Source organism: Lepidochelys kempii, chromosome 3, assembly GCF_965140285.1.
Source record: "Lepidochelys kempii isolate rLepKem1 chromosome 3, rLepKem1.hap1, whole genome shotgun sequence".
Lineage (NCBI taxonomy): Eukaryota > Metazoa > Chordata > Testudines > Cheloniidae > Lepidochelys > Lepidochelys kempii.
In genome coordinates this window covers 164,097,242-164,116,148 of record NC_136382.1, presented here as the reverse complement: position 1 = coordinate 164,116,148, position 18,907 = coordinate 164,097,242, and the positions used below count along the sequence as shown (strand labels likewise).

Below are 18,907 nucleotides of genomic sequence, written 5' to 3'. Positions count from 1 at the left end.
GCCCAGTGCAGGGTGGCACTCAGAGGTAAGAGAGCTAGAGCTCCCTAGCCCTACAGAAGGGACTGATTAACAGGAGAATGGCTGAAGAGCCTCTGACATCTAGACCCTCCAAAGAAGTGGAGGGACCTTCTTTACTTTATTTTCACTTTTTGTTTAGAATCCAGGGTGCTTAGCAAAGGTCTTTTGGACGCAACGGGGGGAGGAGCCCAGACCCCCTCCACAGAGACTACTGACCTCTTACCTTGTGGAGAACTGCTGGGTAGACTGGACTGTTCTGTGGACTGTTATTTGGTTTGCCCTTGCCATTTTTTTGGAAAGTTGTTAGACCTAGAAGGGGGGTTGCCACCTCCCAAAAACTTATGGCTGGATGACCACTCTCTGCATTCTAAACCGGCAAACAGTGACAACTACAGTCAGAGAAGGATGTCTGTGACAAGAGGTGCTCAGTCTCAGCAATGGGGGTGCCCTAGAGGTACAACCTATTACAAGGTGTAAGAACAAGATTTTCAGTGACTTGTTTTTCAAAAATACAGAGAACCAACAACACCTGGTCAACAGGAGCTGTTGGGTGTTTGGAATTTTTGAAAATCAGGCCATTATTTAGGCACCTAAATATGAATTTAGACACTTTTTAAAAATAATCTTGCCTTAAAGTCAAATAGGAAGTCCATGAGAATTGGAATGTTCTCCTGGTATGTTCTCCTGATTCTCAGCTCTGTTCCATCACTGTGGGAACATTGTTTTATACACCACCACTCACACATCCAAGTTCTCATCCCTGATCTGGTTGTCAAGATGCTGCATAAGAATTAGAATAAACAGAATAAAGTGTCAGTCAGACACAGAATCCATGAAAGATTGATGATGTATTTATGGGATAGCTTTACTCTTTGCAGGAGATTGGACTGTGGTGTCTTGGCTGGGTACCACAGCTGTTGTGTTCTCTATGTTAGGCCCTCAAAGTAATTTATTCCTGTTTTATCCTGGGGTCTGAATACTCCAGCAGTGGTTATTTATGTGGAGGGTCCTAAATATTCCACTGTGATATTGTTGGCTGAAGAGGGACCTCAATGTCTTTGCAGGATTGTGGTTAGTTTTGTATTCCATGGCAAAGGCTATCAGCCGCTAATATTTCCTCACCCCTGGCACTGTCTTTCCTTTAGAACATGATGGTGCCATTACTTTGATATTAAACAAAAATGTTAGATTGGCGGGATTGAACTAAACCTTGCAATGTGAAGGCAGAATAACAATAATGAATGTTTCTATTTCTCTGTTTAAACAGAATATATATTATCTGGAGGACAGGTAATTAATCCCACTTGTGAGAAAATACTCTACTCATCACTCATTTATGACTTCTTCATTCCCTCAATAAATGGTTTATCACAAACACATCCAATATAGACCCTGCTATAGGTAATAGGCTGGATCCTCCAGTCCTTAGCAGACAAATCTTCTATTGAAATCAAGTGAGCTTTTGCGTAGAGACTGCAGAATCAGGTCCAATATATCAATTGGATACAGTTGACTAAATAGTCACCTTGCATATACTGGTGCAACACTACTGGGCTCAGTGGTGTTACACCTGTATAAAGAACTAATACAGAACTGATTAAAGTCAGTGAACATTTTGTCATTGACCTCAGTGGTAGCAAAATCAGATACTAAATTAGGTATTTGGGGCTGGTTTGGAGCATTTTTCAAACTGAACAAGTTGGTTCTACATTTCTTCAAGTTTTAGCTAACATATATTTTGTGTAATTAAAACAATACTGATTATTCTTATTTGTGAGAAGACACCTTCTGAAATGATTAAATTTCTTTGAAGCTTCATGTTTGACCTCACACACCTACTTGGTGCTATCATAGTTTTTATATAGAGTTTTGTAGAGGATTTTTTCCAAATACAGTTTGTGTTAAACATAATATCCTTTTATTTTATTTTCATTTTGTATGCAATAACTCCAAAGTCTGTTGCAATCTAGTAATCTATACATTTGAAAATCCTTTTTAAAAACGAAACAAAACAAAACATAAATGGCTCTGACATCATTTCAACAAGGTTTTTCATTCTGAATCATTAATGTTTTAAAGTAGTTCTTTTACCTCCTAAAAGGAACTATATCTGAGGATTAACAAGATTATTCACTGGAATTCATGTGGAAGCATAACGGCAGTAGTTGAGAAATGATCATGTTTCCTTTTAGTTCTCAGCAAGAGTAATTGAATGTTGAATATCTTACTAAACGCCGGACTGTGACAGTGTGTTAACACTCTGACTATCTCCTAACAGCAGGGCAATTATTTGCTGAGTGGGATTTTTATAAATCCCCTGGCAGTAGTATGTCCTGATAATTATGATGAAGTGCACTGGTCAGTGTTGATTCAGCAATCCCATCCCTAGCAAATATTTTATTCACAGCTCTCCTTCATGTTTTTACTTTTATGGCTTTAAAAATCTGTTCCCTCTTTTCTCAACTTGCTTAGTTTTTAAAAGTTAAAATGGAGCACAAAAGTATTTTCAAGTTAACATCCTATCTTGTTGGGTTGCTCTCTCAGTCCCTCAAAACAACTACAGTTCATAACATATACCACAATATATTGAGGAAAGAATCATCTGTCTCCTGGTTAAATGAGCACTATGAGAAAGTAAATCTTTATTTTAAGCCCTTATCCTGGCAGTCAGTCAGCCAGACGTACTGCCTTGAAGTTATTTTTTTCAGAACTAAATGATTGTTAAAAAGCGACATTTACATTTATGGTGGTTATAGATGAGATAATTATTTTAGCCTTTCAGCACTCAGGTGGGAAAGTTTTAAACCCAGAACATTCCTTTAATTTGTAGTATTTGAGTACTGAGAATATGAAGTATTTTTAAGATATGAAGAAAAATTCTCTAAAGGCTTCATGATTGCACTTTATTTGAAAACCAGCTCCACCCATTTTTAATTTTACACATGTATGCACATTTACTGTGTACCAGTTACATCTACCAGCATGTGCTTTGTTGTTTAAAACTATATGGTGTCTATTTTAGTATCTAAAAGACAAGAAATTAGTCAACTAAAGACATCCCTATATTCCTAACTAAAAATACCAAAACCACCCTCTTCCCTATATCATCCCGTTCACTAGTCCTCACTGAGCAACCACACAATCGTCTTCCCTCTCATGCCTTTCCCATCCCTTGTTACATTGTCTAATTTCACTTGAAAGCTCCTAGAGGCAGAGAGCATGTTGTCTCTTTATTCTGGGATGGACCTAGTAAACCTGTGGGTACAGATGGAAACTATAAATAATAAACATAATGAAAATTAAAAGTTAGAAAAGATGACCAGGGATGCTCCACAGCCCAGCCCAAACTCAGTGACAAAAATGATACTGAATAGAAAAAAACTCTGATATGGTGTTCATTAAATTAATGCATTTGCATTTTTATCATATCTTTTGTTTCATTCTCCATGTACCATACTTAATTATGAAGATAAAAATGATTGGAAGAAAGCTAAATGATAGATTGTTAGAAATGCAAAATGATTCAAAATATTAATGTAATGCTAAGGATGACTGGGTAACAAATGGTACATTTGCTAGTATGCTTGACCTGGCACAATTAATATTCTAGGTCATGCTTGGGTTTCCATGATGGAGGGTCTGATGGGGAGAATTCCAGGGTAAAAATATATATCTATTGTATAACTCATTTCTCTCTCTCACCTCCCGCCCCCAAACGAGTTAGAATCATAGCCTTAAAAAAATCTGTGCTTTTCACACCTCATTTGCCATATTCACCACTGGGCCACCATTCAGCAGAAGGGCCTGATGCAAGGAGGTCAGTAAGAAGCTATTAGCAGAGTCCCCTCCTGAGATTTCTTTGGTCTTATTGAGTTGGAAGTTAGCATGACAGTACTGCAAATAACTCAGTTGTAGATTTTTTAACATTTAGCACAGATTTCCCCATAGTGTTTGTCACTTCAGAAAATTGTTCCTGAAAATGAAATCCCAGAAAGCCAGCATTGACAGAAGCCCTTCTCAGTTGTGAAGAACATGATACAGAAAAATGTATCATGCTCCCCACAGGCTAGGTGTGATTTTTGTAACCTATAATAATATTTGGGGTGGGGTGAGGTGGGGTGGGGGAGGGAAATCACAATCCCCTTACAAAAAGAAAAGGAGTACTTGTGGCACCTTAGAGACTAACCAATTTATTTGAGCATAAGCTTTCGCTCAAATAAATTGGTTAGTCTCTAAGGTGCCACAAGTACTCCTTTTCTTTTTGCAAATACAGACTAACACGGCTGTTACTCTGAGTCCCCTTACTGAAATTGGCTAAAAAAGTGGAAAAAAATTGGAATTAAGGTACTGGATAATTTCTGAAGACTGCTAATTTACTACTATTATCAATAAGCTTATGAAAAGCCACATTAACTATGATGAACGTATAGTTGAGAGAATATTATATTAAGATCAGAAAAAAAGAGAATAAGATACGAATTCTAAAATACTGTATCGAGCTGCTTTAAGATAAAAGATGTGACTAAAAGTCAAAGGTTCCAAACCTGCAACTTCTTGCACTCATGCACACTGCTGTTACCCAATAAAATGAATAGGGATCCATGGGTACAGAAAACAGCCTGTGAGCAAGAAGTTGGAGGAACAGAGCTTTGATTTGCTGAGATGTGTTAACTGTATCAGAACAATAGCTATAGATGGGCCAGAACTGGAACACTGAATTCAGCCTTTTTTCACAAATATTCCACAAGTTCAAGACTGAATCTGAAATTTGCAGCTCAGACCTATCTACATATGGGCCTGAACAAGCATATATTAAATCCAAACACTGCCACAAATTTGGAGTAAATTTTGTATTCAGCTTTTAATCTAGATCTGAACTCTGCAGCTTTGGCTGATACATTAGTAATTAATACATTTATCTGAACACTAGCATATATAAAATTAAACTTAAAATAACTAATGATTACTTGAAAAAATGATAAACATTGAAATACACCTCGTAACAAACTTTGACTCAGATCCCACAGAGAAATCAACCTGTAGAGATCCTTGTATTTGTGCAGAGTCCCATCACTTCACTACGACTGCAGTGCAGGGCAAATTCTTTTTTGGGATTGGGGCCATCATTTGCATGTCTTAATTAAACTGGTAGTTTGCAAAAGTGAACTATAAAAAAGCAGCCTTTAAGTTATTATTTTAGCAATAATAATCTGAAATACATTAAACTATACTTTCCTATTCTGCCACTATAAAGTGCAAAATGTCTGAATAAAGAATAGTCCTGTAAAGCATATGCAGGAACTCTATACAGATTACAAAATGCAGTTTCTGAAAGCCATTATGCTTACAGGGGCATTTGCATTTTTCCATCTCACCTATGTATACACATAAATGTGAAATAGTTCAAATAACAGTGTCTAATGGATAGATAACAGATAATGACTTAAAAGTAGTTCCTGATTATAGTTCTTAAAAAAAAAAGATAATTTATGATCATGTTAAAGATGGTTGTATTTCCTATTTATAATATAGGAGATTCAGGGCTAATTTTGGAAGAAAACTAGCGTACACAAATTTAAATCATCTGCCTTTGGCTAAGTTATATCAGCACTGCCATTCTTCCTGATGACAAAATTAAATTTGTATCCAATATGGGTTATTAAGATTTTTCAGAAATATATATATGTAGCAAAGTAAATTTGGAATATATATGACAGAATTATATTCATATTTACAATTAAGCTTTTGTGAAATATAGTATGTATAATTAAAATAGAATAAAGGTAACAAGCAATTCTTGAATCCAGAAGATTTTTATAACATGTTCATATGTTTTCCTGAAAAATTAAAAACTAAATTAAATAAATATATTTGCTGAGCAAGACCAGAAGTAAATCTCAAAAGCAAACTGGAAAAAAGATACATCTTAAGTTAACCTTTAAGAGCACAAACACAGCATGGGTGAAATTCAGTTCACCTTCATAAAGACAAAGTAAGGAAGCTTTATGGGTATTAGTCCATTGTGATTAGAGAAGTTAAATTCAACCTTAAACGGAGGGCTATCACAGTCCGAACAAGGCTACTACTCAAACCTATTGGCTGGATTAATTACCACAAAGTCCCTGCAGCACTTTTGAAGCGTGTTAGAGACAATGGAATCCTCTAATTACAGATCTTATGGCCCCTTTTCCAGGCTACCCCGCAGGAATCAGAATGGGGGAAAAAAGGTGGTAATGCTCTCCCAAGCTCTGACCAAAAAATAACCTCCACCCACGTGAGGTGCAAAAATGAGATGTTGCTCATAGTACGCTGTGCAGATGTTCAAAATATGATTATGTGCTTCTGAGGCTGAGTCTACTCTTAAAATGCTACAGCAACACAACTGCAGTGCTGCAGCTGTGCCACTGTAGGGCTTCGTTGGGGAAGAAAGTAAGGCCATGTCTACCCTACGGGAGCTACAACATTAAAGTATATTTGCGTGAATTTTTCATACCCGAGTACTGAAGTTATGTTGACTTAACTTTTAATTGTAGACTAAGAGATGGTATCTCCCAAACTCTACTCACTTATGACACCAAAATGAGACCTTTTACCTAAAGTAAACCATGCTGATCTCGTGAACTGCCCTCTCCTTTTTTACATGAGAAATGAAAGAGTTAACAATATTGACATTTGAATTATCATCATTGGGCATCTGAGTTAACACCTCATTGAGAGTAATGTTGCATTTTACACTTCTCAGAACTACTGTTCCTGGCTCTCTGCAGACTCATGTAGACATCTCTGCATCAGTTTTCTGTGTAACAGTAACAACAGAAGACTTTAATTTCATTTTTGAAAGAAAAAGCTGAGAACAAGATAACCTCAGATAGGAGGCAGTATGCCAAAGGGTCCTGTTCCAAGAATTACCCAGTGGTTGTGGCATGATCTTAGGATGTGAGATACCTGAGTTCAATTCCCTACTCCACCATGGACTTCCTGTGTGACCTTGGACAAGTCACTTAAGCTTGTCTGTGCTTCAGTTTCCCATCTGAAAAGTGTGGATACTACTTCCCTACCTCACAGAGGTTTGTGAAGATAAATACATTAAAGATTATGAAGCACTGTGAGATCTACTGATGAAAAGCACTATATAGGAAATAAGAATTACTATTATTATTACTGTCCCCTCACAAAGTAACCCTGTATGCTAATCTATGCAGAGCTACTTTGGAGACTCCCCTCCATAGCACACTTGGAGGCCCCAATTCAGTAAAACACCCCAATTGTTTGTATTATGGTAGTGCCTAGAAACACCAATCAAAGATCAGAATCTCATTGTACAAGTCATGTAGCAAAGAAGACAGTCCCTGCCCCACAAAACTCAATCTAGGTGACAGGCCGGGTACAACTCATGAACAAAACAGACTCATTAGGTGGGGAGTGGCTTGGGAGAGAAAGGGAACAGTAGAATGAACAGAGTTTCATAGAAAGCAGACTTACAAGTCATCACTTGCCTAACCAATTCTAGATGGGAGCAAACTGTAGCATCACAGAAGTGGTAGGTTTTGAGGAATGATTTAACAAAGGATGAGGAGGTGGCTTTGTGAATTGTGATGGAGAGTTTTTTCCATATACAGGTGAGGGGCATGGAATGAATCAGGGAAGGTGCTTGAGTAAGAAATGGACAAGTGGCCAGTTGAGGCTGCTGTTATTGTCAGGGCAAAGTCAAGGCTGACAATCTGATATGCTAGCATCTCAATAGACATGGTGGGTCTTAATGGTGAAGAGTCTCGAAGACAAGAAAATTGTAATGCATCATTTTAAACATGTTCTTATGACCCATTGTAGCTGGCACATACTTTAAAGTTAAGTATATGCTTAAGTGCTTTCTGAATTGGGCTGGACTATGGATTCTTGCATTGACAAGTCATTCCTCTGGACACCATGTTTTATATCCCCAATATGGAGCCCAGTTGGTGTGGAGGGCTTTGAACAGGCCTTCTGTATCTGTATGAATTTAATATTAGATGTATAACAAACATATAGTGGAAGTTCATGCAGTAATTATGCAGCAATACAATAAAAGCCAGAGACAGTGTATTAATCTAGCTCTTGCAGATCATTAAGTATTTGCAAGCAAATACAAACTGGTATGATAAAGTTACAGATAGGCTTATCTATAAAATGCTGTGAAAATAGTCAGTAAGAGTCTGGAATGAATCTCAAACATTGTGAGATGTTTTTGGGAATCTAAGAGCCAGTCTTCAAATACAGAGCGAAATCAGAGGGTGCAGCTGAACTGCACAGAACACAGATCACACGGTGGCTTGCAATTCTGCATTCCCTCCTTTGATTCTGCTGCAGCTTCTGGACAAGGCCAGTGCCCCTGTGCTGTGTTAGAATACAGCTGGGGATTGGGTTGGTGCAAGGGTCTCCTGGCCATGCCTTCATACATCCATGTCCTCTTTTTCCTACTACCTTCGCCCCAGAAGAATGGAGAGAGTGGTGTGAGAGAGTTACATTGAGATAATTACAATGGATTTAGGGCCAGAATACTCAGATAGGAGAATCTGTCTCATAGAATTTAACAGCAATATTTAAAATAAGCTATCATCTATGCATATCTAAATACATTAAACAATAAGTTTCATAAAAGTTTTATTTAAGTTTTTAACCACATGAGTTGGAATTTCTCAGTGGGACACACTAATGAAAAATGCATTAGAGCTAATTGGGGAGCTCTCAATCCTCCCAAACCCAAACTGTTAATACTTTATGAGGAGCCTGATGCTCTACTTAATTTTCTCAGGGGGCCAAAATAGTTCTACAGAAGGAAAAATGGCACATTATAAATGTTTACTCTCTCTCCCTCACACCTACTGCTCCCCCAAAGCAATGTCTTCACCTTTTTTTTAAATTCAGTAGGTTTTGGCAATTATAACATGCTAAAAACAAAATTAAAAAATACTTTGTACAAATGTGGTTAAAAAAACCTAAGAATTCTGCAAGTATATTATTTTTAAAAAAGCATTTATGATCTTTAGATTAATTTCTGGCACATGCACCTTTACACAGATGTAATCTAATCGATCAAAAATGCAGTAGTTTTGTGCTGTGGGATATAGTGATTCCCATGTTTACTAAATAAATTAATTATTAAAACTATGTTAATTTCTATCTTTTTTTCAACAGTTACTTTTATCTCTTCTCATGAATTGCCTGCAAACAGATGAAAATATTTTCAGTTTATTAGTATACAAAATGATTTGGAAATTTGTTTGGCATGTAACTTTTGGCCTGCTACACATTTGCAAATTGCAAATAATGGATATTGCCAATTAACAATTTGAAATTACAGCTTTGTTGTTTAGTCACATAAGTAACATCATATTGTTACCAAATTACTGAATTCACAAGTGGGCTGTGAATTTTACAGCTTAAAATACATTTCAGAATATGTATTTGACCTTAATATTCATTTTTCACAAGTGTTCACACTGGTGAAGCTAGCATGTTTGAATGTGTGCAGAAAGTTAACATGAAAGTGTTGCCAGGAAGATCAAACAAAAATTTGTTTTTTTATTCATATGAATATTCATGGTATGGTTTTCCCCATTGTCATTCCACTCTAGTTGTGAGAATGCTGCCATTTGCTACTCTCTTGAAGCCAAATTGTGGTTCAGCCATCATAGCAGTGCAGAGATACAAGGGCGCACATGGCATCTGTATTCCTCTTTGTCAGCATTTTTCAAAATGACAGATAATATACTTTGAAAACTATTTTTTCTATTATGGATTCTACTACTTTACATTACAAGATGTACACTCAATATTTTTTGTTTTAAACTGGAATGAGATTTGCCCAATATAATTATTATGAGAAATTGTTATATTTGTATGGCTATTAGATATGGAGGAAGAAGGATTGTATATGACTGGAAGAAAAGATGAGCTTAGTAGTCTCAGTTCTGCAACACTTGCCTCCATGTGTAAAATTGACCCCTATGCAGAAGGCCTGCAGGATGCCTATGCACCATGTAAATCCCACTTAAGCCCTGTCTTAATGGGACATAAGCAGTGCACAGGAATGCATTTCATCCAGAGACCTTTCTCATGTCAGTAGTCCTACTGCAACTTTTTGCTGAAACACTTGTTACGTAGTTGTCTTTATCATTTTGATTTAAAGCATCAAAACAAACATATGTTTTAAATTATTTGAATTCAAGATCGCTCCATTTTCTCCTCAGATGACAGGTGTGTACAACTCACCATTCAGACAATCACCTGATCCAATGGAAGTACGGTTACGGAAGGCAAGGCCTTTCAGCCACAGACAGCAACAAATAAAGAAGCATCTTACTGATGAGATTTCTGACTGGCTAACTTGTACAAGTGCCCTAACTTTCCCTACAATGAAGCCTCTTCCACCCATTGGCAGACAGAAACCTCAGGTAATGCATACCAATAACTCTTAGGCAACTAATTCTGCCAAATACTGTTGCAGGTAATGTTCTTATTCTTATCTATTCATCATACTAGTTCAGGACATAGACCTCTTTGAAAGAAAGAGAACATATAAAGGCAAGGAGATAGGGATCATATAGACTGCATTTTTGTTCTTTGAAAAGATATGAACACGTGAAAATTATAGTAAGAAACTACCATATAGCTAACATCTCAACTGAAGTTCATCAGATGCAGTACTTCCAATTGCACAAATCTAAACATAATTCTGGGATGATACAATTGGTATGCAGGAGAAATTAGAGATGATGCGAAGAGATAACCAGTTAAAAGAAAAACATTTTAAAAAAGCCAGGTAACAACTAGAAAACAAAAATAACCATCATACCATCACATTTACTTTTTTGTTAAGTTTTGCTTTTCATTCAAAGGAAATATCCTCTCAACACAGAAATACTTTCTTCTCCTTTGTGTCCACTAGATGTGTGTCAGTTTTAATTTAAAAAAAGTTTTAACATGTTGTTCTGCATGATTCACCAAGTTGTTAAATTCCCATTTTTTGCTATCGTGGTCTCAATTTCAATTGATGACAGCATATGTTGCACGTAGCTTTTTATTTTGCTGATGGGAAACATTTCAGAAATTTTCCTAGTGTAGACAAGGTCCAGGATACAGTTATTTTATGTTTCAAGAGAGTCAATTTTTCACCCTGCTGTCCTTACGGATTTTTCAGTTTACCAAATCTGCTGAGCTTCCATTCCATTTGCCTCCCTTTTTCAAATTTAGTTCTGTTATTGCCTATAAAACTCTTAATGCTCTTTGGAATGCCTGCCATATGCATGGCATTCAATCCCATCCTCAATTTATCTCTTCAATGCAATTATTGGCTAATAAGTAGAAAGAAAACACTCCCACACAAACTCCCTTCAGTAATTTCCATTGAGTTTATCATTTTTGCTTCAGTAATTAAATAGCAGGTGATGGTAACAAGTGATATGCAATTTGTATTTATGGGTATTTTACTTATCCTCTGAAGTGCTGCTTTAACTGTCCTTACTCAGAGGGCTAAAGATGCTGTGCCTATCCTTCAGTGGAATGTGACTGTATGCACTTTATGTCTCTAAGAATAGTGAGGATGATATTTTGCCTGATGTACGTTACATAGGGATCATTTGAATGTCTTGAAACAAGGGGGGAAATGACAGTATTTTCACTGCTACTTTACTCTTGCAAGATCACTTTGTTATTATGCAATGTGTTTATCTTGCAAGTTTCTGTTCTGGTTGGAGTATTTTGTAGCACTTTCTAAGTTTATATACACTCACACGAGATAGAGAGCTCAATCGTACACAGATAGCCTTTCAGAATAAAACCAGCCTTTCAGAACAAACCAGAAGAGTTCTGTTTATTTCCTGCACCCCAAAGAGGGAATTTACTATATAATACTTTAATCCTTTCAGTGCCCTAGAATGTACACTGTGAGGTAAATTTTCAAAGCACAGTGCGTGGATTTAGCTGTGTGAATCTTATTGATGTTAATGGGAGTCAAACGGCTAAATCCCTGCACACCACTTTGACAATTTAGGGTTGTATGTCTCAGGAAAGGACATTGGTCTGAGCTGATGAAACAGTTGGACATGAAAACCCCTCAGAATGCATAGGTCTGAAAGTGCTCTGATGTGACAATATGGGATTTAATCACTAGCCATCCTTGTGGCTTAGTTCTCTGTGACAACACTCTTCGACACTAACTTTATTGTACACATCAGACCCCATGCTAGTCACTTGTGTTACATCACCACCTTTATACATATCCAAAATGTGCTTTGCCCTCAAGCATGATATTGAAATGAGAGTGGAATTGATGTACACTAAAAAGAACAAAATTTAACTAACACATCAGTTGTCTCTTAGGGATGTAAAATATGTGCATGTAAAATAGCATATATAAAAGAAAACTTTTAACGGTGCTGTTATCAGTTCTATCACTTTTTACAATCTGATGAAAGTACAGCTAATTCTGAAATTAGTCATCTCTTCATTAAAGGGCATTAAAAACAGCAAGCACATTGCTTTTTTTTTATTTTAAGGTTTCCCCCAACCCCTTTTTTCGTCTGGCTGGTGGCTATGCTGGGGTGAGAGAAGGCATTGAGGAAGTAACATTATTTCATTTACAACAAAATATCTGTCCATTTGCCAACCCTTGACAAATCTCTAGTGGACCACTCCCTAGAAAGAAGATTTATCCTACTCACCACAGTGCTCAAACTGCACACAGAGTTTTTGTTTTGTTTTGTTTCCTGAGGGAGGAAGAGGATTGTTTAACTCCCTCCCTTGATCTCCCCCAAAAAGAGGCTCCCCCATTCATGAAGCAGAGCTCCTGGGATGCTTGCAAGCACTAGAAGGGCAGAGATGTTTGTAAGCACCACAGTACTCACCAATCTTGATATTTAAGTTCTCAAATGCAAGTAGGTGAATGGATTTGGTCTCTATCTGTTTCTAAAATGTTTATCTTCATGGTTTATAAGCTTCCTCCAAATATGCGACTCAGAGGAAGAGGAAAATCTGTAGAGTAGAAACATCTTAATATTTTAAAATTATATTCCACTTTCATTTATAATGACAGGGCATTATTTGAGGAAGTACATAGTTACCCTTTTTCACTTCCCTTAGTAATTGCCCTACTTTGTTAATTTCATTCAAAATATAAACAAAGGAAAAGGAGAAATATCAATAAAGATGGAAAAGACCTATTTTGATAATCTGTTTCAGCCGTTACCCAGTGGAATACAAGTGAGGAATTCATGATGAAAAAGAAAGACTGTCCATTGTTTGTATTTTCCACTGTAGGACATGTGTCTATGTTTCTTACAGGTTATTTTATTTACATAAGAACACTGACCAGGTCACTTGACATTTTTCTTCTCCCCGTGAGTCACATATCTACTTTATGCAAACATTTTGTATTACAGAAGGCGTATTAATGTTTTCAACTTTTTTCTATAGCTCTCTCTGATTGGACAGAAGGAGGCAAATAACATTTACTATTTTCAGTAAATTACGATTGTATTTATTATTCCCCTGCAGCCTAAAACTTTTTTATTTTATTGTCTTTAGAAGAGCTATAGTGACCCCAGTAAAATAGATTTATTCTTTGTGTAAACTTTCTGGAAGTAAAGTAGGGGAAAAGCTTGCCAAAAGCATAAAGATTATGGTTACTTGCTTTCTTAGAATCTTTAAAAGGGACTTGAGAAACATGGTTCTGCGCCTTTAAAAAGGAAAGTTCCAATAAAAATCCATTAACTACTTTCAAATATAGCAATCCTCCTGTCCAGCTGTGAAAAGTACTAGATGATACTTATTTGCCATTTGTGTTATTTACGGTCCATGACTTTTATGGTAACTGGTTCCTATTATTGGTTTCTATTAATGTAAAACATAAGTGAACATAAATGAGGCGTGAATCATTTCTTTTTATTAGCCCCACAGTCTTCACTCAGTGCTTGCAGTAACTCCAGCTGTGACTTGTTAGTGATAACCTATTTAAAGAAGGAGATCTTTAAGAATAAGGGACATGATCAGGATTGTTTGTCCATTCATATTTTCAGAAGGTTTCACTACTTCAGTGCAAGATCAACAATAGTAAAAAGAAAACAAGATTTAATTAGCAACACTACTTAAGTCTAGTTGTCACTAAAATTGTAGTGAGTTTAATATGGTACTAATTACACTCCAAGTGAGTTTCTACTGGTTACCACTAAAACCATGATATAGGGTAAGTCACAAGGTAAGGAAAGAACTTTCTGCTGCTATAGATTTGTATCATTAAATGGTACATACTAGTATCAGTTATTAAAAAACATGGTTACAGATTTTCAATTCAAATATACAAAATTGTTAAGAAACCATAGGTCTATAGATTTTTTGGGTGCCACTAAATAAATGTAGGCTTTAATTTTTCAGAGAAAAGGTTGTCAGCAAATGGCAAATACACCTGTTTTATTTGTCTTGTCTGCAATTTTACTAGAAGAGTTAGTTCTGTAATCATGTTTTGAATCTCTTTGAAAGTGTCTCTACTGTCAAAATGGCAAAGACACTTTAAGTAAAAGGAACAAAGCCTCTCAATCTGAACACTGAAAGGGTTAGGCTTTTTTCAAATGTTTAAGCACAACTACAGTATATTTTGCGGAGATCAAATTTTATTTTACTAGTGTGTTGGTAAGAAACAAAACAGAACTAAGTACTCCTAGTCAGTTCTACACGCATGTCTTTTTTTCAGTAAAAGATACACATTAATAGTTCAAGAAATCCACCAGTGCACATTTCTCACTCCCCATCTAGGGTTTTAGAGCATGTTCTCAACTATCATGTTACTGTAACTCTCTATCAGGATGAACTGCTTTAATTAATTATTTTGGAAAGAAAATCTTGCCACTCTCCCAGCCACTCTGCATCCTTTTTCATCAGGGATATGTCACAAATAATAATAATACTTAAAAAAGAACACAACAAAACACTTACCTTATCCTATACCTGTCAGGGGCCCTTCCGTGATACTGCTGAAGTATTGCAGCAACGCTACAAGCCTTTGGAACCAACCTTGCGGGTGGCAACATCAATCAATTCACTAGAGAAGGCCAGAGAGGAAATCAAAAGAGAGGAATGGAGAAACCGCATAAATGACAATAAGTAAGTTCCTTGATTTTTTCTTATATTTTTATGAGAACATTTGCTTTATTCTGCTGCTTTCAGAAACCTTTTATGTCTGACAAAATGAAATGTCAAATTTGACAGCTTACTAGCAACCAGTCTAGGTACATACTTCTAAATTCTGTGTTCTTATTTAGATTGTAAAGTGTTCAGGGCAGAGACCCTGTCTTGTTTTATGAAGTGTGTCATGCAGACCTATGGAACTATAGAAGGACATATAATAAACAACCATTAATATAATACACATTGCAGAAGATGGACTTCCTGGAAAGTAAGCAATCAAATGGTGCAAGGATCCTTCCGCCACTCTTGCACTCTGCCAACGGACAGGCACTATTTCAATCTTTGCACTTTGGATACGTCAGGACTATATGAGACTAGCTGTTGGTGCTGTACTCCCCAGAAGATTTGTGTGTAAGTCCCTTCTCTCCTCTGCACAGACTAGCAGAGCTCACTCTGCAGAGAGCTGGAGCACCTGTTGCACCCTGTCAGAGGGTGACATAGAAGCTGTACTCACTCTGTGTTTCTGAAGCAGCATGGTTTCCTGCAGCCCATTGCCTGCAGGAGCTTTAGCTGGGCTGGTGCATCTCCAAACAACCCTGAATACAGGGCTGTGCTTTAAAGGCATCATCTATCCCAAAGGATCTAGCACTTTCCGCAACACATTTTAATGTTCTTTTCTGACCACAGTGGAGCTCTATTGGATCCATCATAATGGAGTTCTGTTGGGTCAGTTCTTCAGAGTCTGTGGTTACTCATCATAACTCGATGCTTTGATGGCATTTCCCTGGAGTTCACTCTTCTTGACAATGCTTTAACCCCCTAGTTTTAAAAAAAAAGTTTGGTGAATCATCTGTCTTAGTGGTCATACTATGCCCATTGACATATTGAGGGCTTATGTTTTGCAATCCCTACTAGCTTCTAGTAAAACCTTCTGAAACCTTCAGTCTAGAGATTTTGTTTCAGTTTCACTGCCACATGCCATTTATGTCAGCTGATGTGTTGGGACTCTGAGCTCTGAATTCTACTGCATCAGTAGATTTTGGCATTGGTGTTAATTAATGTAGTTGCCATGTTTTTTTCCCTCAGTCCTTTCCCCCCCCCTTTTCTATTTTAATCTTAACAGTGACTTTAAAAATGGCACCTTCTTATTCAAGAGATCAACTCCCAAGATGAATTTAGACCATGTTTTATTGGATTGCTTTTTAGTGACAAAAATAAGATGTCAGTACTGTACTTCTTACTCCTTTTGTATGGTACAGCCAAACACAGGTTGGTACAGATTACAAGTAAAAGTTGTTTTCTTACTTGTATTCTGTCCCGTTTAGTGCATCATTAATAGAATTGTGAAGTAAGTTTCAATTAATTTATGTAATTAATTTAATACAAAAAGTAAAAGAATGCCCATTCCAGAACTGAAATTACAAGGCCAAATTCCATTCTCAGACACACCTCTTCTGCCTTATAGTGGAGAGCTTAATATGAAGACAGTGGATTGTACAGGTATAACGGAGTTCCAGATTTTGCTTAAGTGACCTGAGATGATATAGAAGGAGGAAAGAAACCATCTTGATAGTCAGATTTCACATTAAATTGACAGGGCTAGCAGTTAGAAAAACACAACTCTTTTCTACTAACCTCTGCCAATTAGATCTAGAAGTCGTTGGGAGACAAAGATGTTATCTCACTTCGTTTTTTAAAAATTGAATCATGCTCTTGACTTACTGGCATGACTGGTATGTCACAGCCCACAACCATAAGATGCCAGATTGACAAACTTGAGCGCTCTAAAAATAGCTGTGAAGACAGTGCTTTGAAGTTGTGGCTTTGGCTGGAGCTTGAGCTGTGAAGCCTAAGGAGTGAGGTGGGCTTCAGAGCCCAAGCTGCATCTTCAAAGTGTTGTCTACACAGCTGTTTTTAAAGAGGTACTACCCGCCCCCCCAGCCTGAGTCTGTCGATCTGGGCTGGGATGCTCACTGCCACTGGCTGTGTAGATATACCCACTGTGTCTTGTGCTTATGAGAAACACTAGTCCACAGATGTCACCATGTTTAATCAGAAGTCATGAAGAGTCAGATCCTGGATAAAGATCTTCTAATTCTTATGATAAATCTAGTATGAAGGCTGTGGCCTTGAGCTGTCCAAAGTTGTGTTTTCAACTCTGACAGATATTGGTCAGTTGTCTTTCTTCAACATGAGTATAAGGAAGAATTTAATGACAATCCTAATGCACAGAAGCAGTGCTGTGGTGCTCGGAGTCCTCCACAACACAGGACGAAGGATTGTACACTATGTATCCATTCTGTGACTGCTTAATTTGTACACCAGATTCAACCAAGTATGCCAGGATCACATCTGTAACCTTGCAAAGGAGATGACAAACCTTCATGCCATCCTCAAGACTGGCACTCACGAATAAGGTTGCAGCCACTGTTGTGGAATATTTGCCTCAAGAGAGGGGTCAAGAGAGTCAAGGAAAGGTTTATTGATGGTTTATTATCTGGGATGTCTTTTATGAGCTGACAAAGTTCTGTATATTTCTATGTAATTGAGTACTTCAAGACTATATTTCTGCATCATAGGGCTTATTTATGGAATTACTTATCTTTTTTGGAAAGAAAAACAGAGCAAAAAAAGAGAGATAAGGCATTTATTGGCAATGCTTATTTTTGTGGAAGGTGAGACATACTTCCAGTTTTTACTTTCTAAGAATGGGAAACCTGTGTGGTATTTTTAAAGAAGGTAAAATTACTTACCTGTAATTCTCACCCTTTGAAGATATCACACAGGATTCCCACTGCCCTGCCCTCAGACTTTTAGGTTTCTTTTCAAAGATAAGGTGTGGCTCCAAGTGGTATACTTTTATATTTGAAGTTACATTTGCATTTGTAAGAGCGTTCTTGTTTCCCATGCATTTCAGGAACTGATTGAGAAGGGTCTGAGAGCTGAGGGAGCAAGCCAGAGTTGAAAGGGAACACAGCAGAGGGTCTTGTGCCTAACTGCTAGAGCCTCAGAAGACTAGAAATATAAGAGCTAGGGATGTTTCTGATCTGTCTCACACCAGGGAGGCAACACTTAAGAATGGAAATCTGTTTATGTGGATGCATAATCTACTGTACACAGGGCTCTGCCTATATCCAACTTTAAAATGGGAGAACATATATTATCCTTCCATTCAAAACATTACAGCTCAGGATATGATAAACCTGCCTTCATTTTTAGACTATTGCAGTTTCCAGTTTCATCTTTTATTTTATAATGTCATCTCTGAAGCATTTTAGTCTTCAGGACTAGAAATCGGTTGGGAAATGCATCTTAAAAACAGAGTGCTCAACTATGCACTGTATCCAAGTTCTGATGCAGTTGAGAACACGAGCCACAGGGAGCTCCCTGACCTGTGCTGCTCAGCTACGTCAGAAGTTAGATCAGCTAAGAGCCTGCCCTCAGTTATGGCACTGGAGTAAGTTCCTTAGAGGACCTGTCTGTACTAGTAGAGAATAAGCATAGTTGCACTCAGAATATTGCTTCATCTCTATACACTGGAACTGACTGTACAACTAGAATCTATCCACATTGTAGTGATGGAATGACTGGGGTATCTGGCCCAATACAAATGACTTTCTTGATAATTGTTCTCTGAAGAAGTACATCACAAAAGTGCCAACTGACCCACACTTCTCCCCACAGAGTTGAAGTCTTCCTCTCCTCCTCCGTCTCCCTTCCACCCCCCAAA

At 37.3% G+C, this 18,907-nt stretch overlaps 1 protein-coding gene across 3 annotated transcripts in view; it reads left to right on the top strand.

Annotated features, from left to right (window-relative positions):
- SPATA17 (spermatogenesis associated 17) overlaps positions 1-18,907 on the top strand; it is a 146,378-nt gene that overhangs the window by 76,780 nt on the left and 50,691 nt on the right. For all 3 annotated transcript variants that reach the window (XM_073338910.2, XM_073338909.2, XM_073338912.2), the window contains 2 exons: positions 10,248-10,451; positions 15,005-15,153. In XM_073338910.2, the coding sequence (XP_073195011.1) occupies positions 10,248-10,451; positions 15,005-15,153 (353 nt within the window). The remainder of the gene's footprint in view (positions 1-10,247; positions 10,452-15,004; positions 15,154-18,907) is intronic.